This window comes from Maylandia zebra, linkage group LG7 (genome assembly GCF_041146795.1).
Source record: "Maylandia zebra isolate NMK-2024a linkage group LG7, Mzebra_GT3a, whole genome shotgun sequence".
Classification (NCBI taxonomy): Eukaryota; Metazoa; Chordata; class Actinopteri; order Cichliformes; family Cichlidae; genus Maylandia; species Maylandia zebra.
The window spans coordinates 33395811-33405728 of NC_135173.1; the positions used below are offsets into that span (position 1 = coordinate 33395811).

At 43.4% G+C, this 9918-nt stretch overlaps 1 protein-coding gene across 1 annotated transcript; it reads left to right on the forward strand.

The window, feature by feature from the left end:
- Positions 1-154: 154 nt before the first annotated feature.
- On the forward strand, positions 155-9213 carry sowahb (sosondowah ankyrin repeat domain family member B). Its single transcript, XM_004538538.3, has 5 exons — positions 155-2314; positions 4427-4663; positions 4902-5281; positions 5466-5653; positions 5866-9213. Exons 1-5 carry the CDS (start codon positions 274-276, stop codon positions 6320-6322), a joined length of 3303 nt encoding a protein of 1100 aa, XP_004538595.2. The 5' UTR covers positions 155-273; the 3' UTR covers positions 6323-9213.
- The last annotated feature ends 705 nt before the right edge of the window (positions 9214-9918 follow it).

The following is a 9918-nucleotide window of genomic DNA, read 5'->3' on the forward strand; positions in this document are numbered from 1 at the left end:
TTAGCGCTTCCCTGTCTGCAGTGCTATAAACACATGATTATTATCACGGCTTTACTGCACATTTGCTTCCTGAAATAGGAGCTCACATCTTCACTTCATTTAGATCCTCAACACACATCCGGGTTACCTGCGGGGATGCAGCAGGTGAGAATGCGGTTAAATACCTGGGGTGGGCGGAGTTTATTCTGGTCTGACAGAAACAGCTCCTGACCTTTGGGACTAACAGGGCGGGAGAGAAAGAGAGGAGCTGCATAAGGCACTAATCGGAGCGCAATGGCCTCGGAGTTCACTCAGGACGCGGTGCTGGTGTTCCTCCAGAGCCGCGGAGGCACAGTGAAAAACTCCGACCTGGTTCTGCACTTCAAAAACTTCATTCGGGATCATGCGGACCAGGACCGAAACCGAGAGCTCTTCAAGAAGTTCGTCAACTCCGTGGCCACCGTCAAACAGCTGGACGGAGTGTCTCATGTGATCCTCAGGAAGAAGTTCAGAGGATATGTCCCAGGTAAGGGGGCTGAAGTGGGCTCCTCCGACCCTCCGTGCGTCCCGGTCGGGAAGAACGCCGAAACTGCCGCTCCTAACAAGCCGCGACAGAAACCGCAGCAGAAAGAAGCGACTGCACCCGCCCCGTCGGGAGAAACTGCAACGAAAACAATCCTACCTGTGGCTGGCCTCGTCCTGACCAACAACAACAGCGTGCAGGAGAATTTAAACCTGAGGCAGCAGCAGGTACACCAGTCTATACAACCAGTGACAGCACAGGTAGTGAGTCACAGCCCACAGACACCACAGCTGAAGACACCAAGTCTGCCCACGCCTCCTGCTCTCGATCAGGCTTCTAAAGTGGGGCAGGGGCAGCGGAGAGTGGGTTTTGGTCCACCTCCTGGTGTCACACCTGCACCTCCTCACAGAGCAACCAGCCCGGGGTCAGAGGTCCTCACAGGGCAGAGGCAGCCAGAAGTGGGTGTTCATGCTCAGCGTGCCCCCCGACGGGCGGGAAACAGGCCAAGCTACAAAACTGCTGTGAGCCAAGATGATGAAGAGGAGAAAGAGGAGGAGATCACAGTGACGCAGATTTCAGCAGGAGGAACGCGGCCCCCGAGCGCTCTGCTCAATGCCCCGGGGAGGGTCACGCCTGCTCCTTCTTCAGGCCAGAAGAGTTACAGTCAGGGTACTGAGGGGCAAATGCTCACCCCTCGGAGTCCAACTAGGGTCATTCCGAATAACAGCAACTTTGACCTGAGACAGCAGCAGGCACACAGCGCACCTGACCACTCTGTGCGACCAGTGTCAGCACAGACGGTGAGTCACATCCCACAGAAACCACAGCTAAAGACACCCAGTCTGCCTACACCTCCTGCCCCAGATCAGGCATCTAAAGGGGGAGAGCTGAGAGGGGGTTTTGGTCCACTTCCTGGTGTCACACCTGCATCTCCTCATAGAGAAACCAGCCCGGGCCCTGAGGTCCTCACAGGGAGGAAGCAGCCAGAGGGGGATGTTCACCCTCAGCATGCCCACCGAAGAGCAAGAAACAGGCCAAGCTACAAAACTGCTGTGAGCCAAGATGATGAAGAGGAGGTCATAGTGACGAAGGGTTCAGCAGCAGGAGCGCGGCCCCCTAGTGTTCCACTCAGTGCCCCGGGGAGGGTTACGCCTGCTCCTTCCTCAGTCCAGAGGAGTTACATTCAGGGTACTGAGGCCCTCAGAAGGGGGCCCCAGCCTCCAGAAGGTGGTCTTCATCAGGAGCCTCCTGTGCCTCCACAGCTCACCCAAAGGCGTTTGAAGCACAGACAGAGCTATAAAACTGCTGTGAGTTATGATGAAGATGACGTAGAGGAGGTCCCCATGAGGCGAGGTTCAGGAGGAGGAGCGTGGCCACTGAATGTGCCGCTCGGTGACACAGTGAGGGCCATGTCTTCCTCATCGCCATGCATCATAGACACGCCTGCACCTTCATCTGTCCCACAGATTTACATCCAGGGCGCTGAAGGGGAAAAGCTCAGCCCTCACTATCTAGGTTTGAGGGAGGAAACTGCAGGCCCTAGGCTGGAACTGGGCGAGACCACCAGACGCAGCCTGCCTTTGGAGACGGCACTCCACCACAACATCCAGCAGGGCCACCAATACTCACCACTCTCAAGGGAACCCAAACCAGGGACCAATCAGAGCGACGGACCGTTGATGTCGTCCAGCCACAGCAGCATCTACTCGCCCTCGTCCGCTGGCGGCTTCCACAGCACCAAGTGGCCGGCGTCTAACTCCACCAGAGAATTGGGATGGACCAGCAGCTCCTCGGATCTGCAGATCAGAGCAGGTACGCTAGCAGGTCTTTTTGTTAATGTTAGCTGGTTAGAAGCTTGTCAGTATTAATCCACCACTGAAAATGGTCCCCCATCAAAATCACTCTTTCCCCGGTCTCAATGACTCCCCCTGACTTTGTCAGCGATAAATGTTCTCAGGAGAACCTCCTCACTGTCATACACAGGCAGAAATGTGGAAACTAATGCAGAAAGTAAATGAAATTAAATGAATATGTCAAAATAAATGACTACTAAATCAGTTTAAAAATCAATATAGCTGAAAGTTCAATACAAAATAAAATAAAGAAATATCAACTTATGTCACAGTTTATAGATTATTGCCTCTATTTATTTTTAATATTAATTTTGGTGCATTTAATTACATTATGAATTTTCACTTTTCACTGGATGAAAAAGTCAAGCTCTTATGTGACACATGAAAAACTTATATGTATGTAAACAAGCATCTAGATCTGTGTATTTATTCATTTATTGATGTTTAATTTATTTCATTACCTAATACATTTGCTTTTGTTTGTTACATTTTAGAAATTATTATTGTAAAATTACTCACGGCCACTTTATTAGGTACACCTGGGCCAGACCCTTCAGAGCTGCTTGAATTTTTAATGGCTGAGATCGAAAAAGGTGCTGCAAACTTTCCTCAGAGATTTCAGTTCACACTGGCACGATGACATCACACAGTTGCTGCAGAACTGTCAGTTGCACATCCATGATGTGAATTTCCGATTTCACCGCATCCCAAAGGTTCTCTGTTGGATTGGTCTGGTGATGAGTGAGGCAATTTGAGTACAGTTATATATTAGAAAATGAGTTTTGTGACACGGTCCATTATCCTGCTGGAAGTATCCATCAGAAGATAAGAACATTGTGGTGATAAAGGGAAGGGCAAGCAATGCTCAGGTAGGGCATAGGGTTTAAATGAAAATCAGTTGGTACTAAGGAGCCCTAACTGTGCCAGGAAGATATCCCCCTCTAATTTCATCCTATTTTAGTGTGCCTGTGTGAAGTTTCTTTTTTTCTTAGCTGATGGGAATGACTCTGGTTCTGCCGCTGCTTCAAGGTTTGACGTGTCTGCATACTGCATACTTGGGTTGTAACATGCTGTTATCTGACTTACTGTTGCCCTCCTATCAGCTTGAAACACTCTGGTCATTCTCCTCTCACCTCTGGTATCAACGAGGCATTTTCACCCAGAGAACCGCCGCTCACTGGATATTTACTCCCACTAGATCAGCAGTTATTGAAATACTCAGACCGGCCTCGTTCAAAGTCGCTTAAGTCACCTTTGTTTCTCATTCTGATCCTCAGTTTCATCTTCAACAGCTCGACTTTACCGTTTCTACATGCTTAAACATGTTACATGCTGTACTTGATTGACTGATTAGATGTTTGTATTAACAAGCAGTTAAACAAGTGTGCCTGACAAAGTGGCCGAAGAGTATATTAACACAAACAAGTGAAAATGATAGATTGTCCTTCTATTTGTTACAAAATGTTACTATACAAATCATATTTGATCTATATCATTTACCATAATCACAAGGGGATGTTTTATTTTTTTTTTAATTAAGTAAAGACTCCTGAGCTAGTCATTCATTTAGGCCATTTAAGATTCTGACAGTTGTGGTCCTCCATACTGTTCAATTGGTAGGAGAAGAGTAAATTTAAAAAGAAATTTAAAAAAATGATCAGCTTAATAGTCAGAAGTGATACTTAATTTTTTTTAAAGCTTTATTTATTTAATCCAACAGTCTTTTATTTATTTAAAACTTAAAACATAAAATAAGTGATTATAGCCTGAGACACACTTATGGGGCTTTTAATAGTACATTTTCGCAAATTGATAAGAAAATGATTACATTTATTATATTTATGAATGACAGATTTTTGTCAGTTTTGGTCCTCCATACATTTTAGCTACGTCAAAGTTCATCTCAGTAATAGAGTCCAACTCATGCCTGACACATAATGAACAGTATGTACTTAAATAAGCTGGCGTCCTTAGTTTGGGTTTCCTGTGTATGCACCTCTGCCCGAGGTTCATTAAGCAAAAGTGGTAATCCAGCTGTTGACTTGTCTCTGTAACATTTCCGTGAAAACAGGTGTGCCTGTAGGCGTGCCCAGAATCCAGGGAACTGTCAAACAAACCAAAGAGGGTATGTCGGACTCCATGATGAGTCGTGCTGACACTAAAATAGTGCCTTGGCATCGCTCCACCGGTCAGCTCTATGACGAGCAGGAGCCCTCAGCTCGTTTGTCACCGCTACGTCGCTCCACTGACCAGCTCAACGAGAACCAATCCTCTCCGGGCCGAGTGGCGCCGTTTTATCTTTCCACAGGTCTGACCCGAAGTTTAAGTTCCCTATTCACTTCTAAGCATTTAAAACAGCAGTTTCTGTCCTTTATCAGCCCTGTTTTTCATGTTCAAATTGGTTAATTGGAACAAAATTTTAAGTAACATCTTTTCAAACTTGCCTTTACTTTCCCACCTGCACCATAACCATCGCCTGGTGTCCTTTATCGCTGGGTGGGAATCGATGATTTATACCACACTGAACGCTTCCCTCTGTCTAAAAGGTGATCTCTGTGATCGTGAAGACGCAGTGTCAAGCGATGACTCCGTCTCTTCACCTTACCTGCGGCAACGCCCTGGTGCCACCAACCGGATGAGCACCAAACAAAGGATGTCCCTCAGCATGGGAGCCGACCTGGACCAGATTCTTCAGGGGGAGGCAAGGGAAGGAAGAGGAACCGAGGAGGCTCGGAGGAGCCGCCTCCACCGGATTTCTTCCTCGCTCAGCCTCCGCCACAATCTGTCGTGCTCCTCATTATCATCCTGTTCCACGCCGCCTCGAAGCCACAGCCTCGCCAGTCTGGACGAGCCAAAAGGAGAAAAGATGAATCTATCTACAGAAGCCTCGCCCTCCTCCAACCACCGTGACAACCACGGTCGACATGTAAGACTTATTAAAACTAACAACTGTGATTAACATAATCACAAGTATTAATTACTGTTCACCTGTTCATAGGTTACATGCTTTCAGCATAGGTTATTAAACCTATACTCTCCTTTTGCCCCACACATATCATATAATACACGATGAGGCTTCATTAATTAAAATTATGTGCTCCTGTCATCAGTCGCTGGTTCCTTTGGAGCCGAGGGAACATACCTGGCTGGTTAAGGCGGCGGCGGGCAACTGGCCGGAAATCTACACCCTCTTCAGAGAGGAACCGTCCCTCCTCAACAAAAAAGACTTCATCTCAGGCTTCACTGTACTGCACTGGATTGCCAAACACGGCGACCACCGAGTCCTCAACACTCTAGGGTACGCAGCAAACTTGTGACCTATAATTAGGAACGTCTGAAGTACTTGTGCGGATTAGTGCTAGTTTTGTCTGCTCAGGTTTAATAGTGGAAGGTAGACCAGTGACCCACTCATGACTCTCTTGTGTTGACAGCAGCGTTATAAAATCTTTAATGTGTTTATTGTTTATAGATGATAAATGGCACTCATCCATCATCCATTTTCGGTTTCAGGTATGGAATTGAAAAGCACTCTCTTACCTTCGACGTAAACGCCAGGTCTAACAGCGGTCACACGCCTCTCCACATTGCTGTCATGCACGGTCACAAAAACATCATTCGGTTGCTAATCAAGAAGTTCCAAGCTAATGTGAAGCAGAGAGACATGGCAGGTAAGAGACCATGGCAGTACCTGAGCCTCGACGCGCCACTGGAAATGTTCCACTTGCTCGCAGCGCCGATGCAGGACGTTATGTCAGGAAAGAAAGGTGTCGAGATGGCAAACACCAGCTGGGAGCAGCAGCAGAAGCAAAGCCGCCACCTGCGTCACCATGCCTCCTCAGCTTCAAGAGAGAGCCCGCTGACAATTGCGAGTAGAACGAAGGTGAAACGGGCAACCTCACTCGCTGCGTTGCTTAAACACAAATCGTTAATACGATTTCAAGCAAATCAGGTGAACTCCTCAGCTTAAACTTCAGGGTTAAGCTTGTTTCAAGAGTCTTGCAACATGGAATAGTCAGAACAGCTAGCTGGTCCGCGGGTCTTAAAAACTACCAAGACAGAGATTAAGAAGCAGCTAACTGTTTGTCACACTTGTTCCTTTGTCATATGCTTGGGCACCAGCAGTGATTCTCATACAGTAGTGAAAAATATTTCCTTTCCTGAAACCAGCAAAAACTGCCAGAAACTATTAAAAGAACAAGCCATGCTGATTAGGCCACTGCATAATTCACTTTAATATAACTTTACAGTGTTCACAGTAGCAGTCAATGTTACCACCTTATTAATTATCTAGCTATTTAACACAGAAACAAGTATTAAATAGACACAATGACATGACAATGACTGCATGACATCATGTGAAAAAACCTCAATACCTGCCTGGGGAGTGGTTAAACCTCTTTTGGAGAAAAAAACTCAACACACCCTCTGGTGGTAATGCTGGTAGTTCCTAAACACGCATTTTTAAGAATGATCTTGTTTTACATAAAGAGCAGTGTCATACCAATAATCGCCCTTTCTTTCAGTGAAACTGAAAATATGCAACAGGATAAACAGGATTTCTTCACAGTGGATATATAGAACTGCACATTTTCAGGGTATGTAGGACTTGACTGCCTCCTCTCTCCTCTGTGAAGACCTTTCTGAACTATAAAACCCTATAAACAGATAAATCAGCTCTTTCAACAGCAGCTGTGAGCTTTGCTTTTAAAGCCTCATTTGTAGGTCCTTTTCTGCTGTTGATTGTTGGAAGCCTCTCCAACTGGATAAATATGCCGTATAATATTTCACCACTTCTTATTATAACAAAAGAGAGATTAGTTTTTTGAAGGCCAAAACCTTGAGCTCAGGCCAAACAACTGCAATAAAGAGAATCATGAGTTTCCATGGCAGACTTTGAATGCCTATCAAGAGATTGTATCACAAAGAAGCTGAAATATGATCTAAAGAATGCGATTGTTTAAGCGGGGATCTGATCTGCGAGCGCTTGACTGGTTTTCAGCATGACTTTATTATCTTGCAGTTGTGACAGGAGAACATACAAGGTGTACGTTTACAAGCTGCAGGCTAACAGGAGAGACAGTTCCAGTTTCAGCCGTGATTCATTTACTGATACTTATTTAGAGTTTGGAGTACACACCGCTGCTTTGTTAATGTCTGTTTTACATTCCTCCTGCTGTTTACACATCATCCATCAGTTTGTTCAGTGATTCCCCCCCCCCCCCCCCCCTCCTCTTTCTTTTAACCAGTGTTTAGTGTGACTTCATAAAGATATTGTAGACAAATCAAGAATTAAAGTCACTCGGAAAACAACTTGTGAATTAGATTGGCACAAATTAACTGCCTCCTAGGGAGTATGCATTTGTGTTGTTGATATGAACCCATAATAATGTTTAACAAAAATAAGCACATATACCAAAATGTCAAATTCTTCCTTTAGCTTACAACTTTGTCTGTATTTTCTGAGTGCCAATAATCTACACATTTAATTAACATTTGCATTATTTTTTCCACCTTTTTAATTTGACTGTTTTCATGTTATGTTGTTGTCAACATCTGCAGTTTGGTTTTCAGTGGTTGCCAATTTTGACTGGTGACCATTGGCTTGACATAGCTACTGGTAGTCAATTTAAATTACTAATGTCACTTGCTAATGCTAGTCTAACATGACCACTGGCTTGAGGTGGGTAAGGCTATTTAATGTCAGCTAACTTTGGCTGTTAGCTTAGTGTTATATTTGGTTGAAAAGGTTAAAATTGGCTATTATCAGGTCATTTTGATTACTAGCCTAGTAATGACCATTAGCTTGAAATTGTTATTGCTATTCAATGTCTGTTAATTTTGGATACTAGTCTAGCATGACATTAACTTGAGGTGGCTAATAGTAGCTGTTGTCAGCTAACTTCAGCTGCTAGCCTGATATAACTATTTGCTTGAGCTGACTACTACTACTAGTTGAGCTAATTTTGGCTGACCCCAGGGTTTGATGCGACCATTAGCTTCAGATGGCTAATACTTGCTCATATATTCATTAGCCTGAAGTAGTCAATAACAGTTAACATTAGCTAACTTTCTCTCCTACAGTCCCTGAAAAGCTTTGAAAAGTTGTACTTTTATCTAAATTTACACTTTTCTGCATTTGTTTATACTTTTGTCACAGTTGAACTGAAGTTGTAGCTGGTGGATAGGGGACAAAATTATTATTATTATTATTTTTTATATTAATTACTGTGACAAAGTATAATCAATGTCACCACTTTGTTTCTTTTCAGTTTATCAGTTGTCAAAGTGAGACTGATTATTATTTTACCCAATTTCTATCGTGAATATGTAACGTTACAAAAAAACAGATTGTATGAATGAGTGAATGTTAAATGTGAAAAAAAAGTTTACAATTATCAAGTAAAAATGTAAAATTTGTACTGGACATCTTTGACATTTTGCTATATGTGCACCACCACCAAGTATCACAATTTCTCTCATAAACACTTTGTGTTACACCCTTTTTAAATGCTTCTTAGCAGACCTTCCAGAGGAACTCAAGAAACTATTCAAGAAATTAAAAAAAAAAAACTGATGGAGAATTTGTAAAATGCTGAGGAGGAATTTGAAGTTGAGGCGGTGTAAAACATGTAAAAGCACAAGTATTATCCTTTCACAACCACCAGGGTACATTACATTTGACTGTTTTGTTTGTAAATTTGTCTGTTGTTTACTTTGACAGATGCACATTATATTTTTAATGCCACTGAATATTAAATATGTTTCACAGTTGGATATATGTTTTTTGTATCTATATTTGAAAGGCCTGATGAAGGTCGAGTCTGAAATGTTGCAATTAAATATAAATTCTGCAAGTCAGATCGCATGCTGGAGTGTGTTTGTGAAACATTGGTGTGAGGGTTTCTGTTTCTGTGTTTCAAGACTGTTCTTCATGCTTGTGGGCATGTTCAATCCTGATTTGTTGTGTTTTTGTTGTGTTTGGGTGGGTATGACTGTAATGGGGACTTGAAACCTGCTTAACAGTCACATTATGCGGACTTAAAGGAAATTAATATTAGTCAGGGTTCAGGGTGCTGCTGTTCTTGTAGCTGTAAAGGCAATTTTTTTTTAAATCCTCTTTGAGGATTCAAAACATGACTTTTAGATTATGTAATGTGGGTATTTCAGTAGAAAGAAGTGTGTATGTAAGTGTATGTGTGGTTTTTGTCTGAACAAGCTCAGCAGCAGAAAGTCCCTTCCTATATAACCGGTCTGACCTGTAGCATTATTCCACTCCATTTCAGTGTCTCATAATACACCCAGCTGGGATATGTTATTGCCAAAGTTATTTACTATAAATTTGTGAAATCATGCTCCATTTGTCCTTCCCTACGTCATTCCTGTTTATCCAAATTTAAACTCAGCAAGTGTGTTGGTGGGGACTTGAGTAAGTTTGGTGCTAAGATTGACGTCATTTGGATCAGTGGTACTTTTATTTTGACAAAATAAACTCACAGGCATGTTTCTTCTTTGACATTAATGCATTCCCAAGCTTTTCAGCCCAAAGTTTAACCCTCAGTGAAG

Bases quoted from the DNA above. Each gene is read 5' to 3' on its own strand.
- sowahb (XM_004538538.3), top strand. From the start codon at position 274: ATGGCCTCGGAGTTCACTCAGGACGCGGTGCTGGTGTTCCTCCAGAGC. The intron at 2,315-4,426 runs GTACGCTAGCAG...CCGTGAAAACAG, and splicing joins GGATCTGCAGATCAGAGCAG to GTGTGCCTGTAGGCGTGCCC. The intron at 5,282-5,465 runs GTAAGACTTATT...TCCTGTCATCAG, and splicing joins GTGACAACCACGGTCGACAT to TCGCTGGTTCCTTTGGAGCC.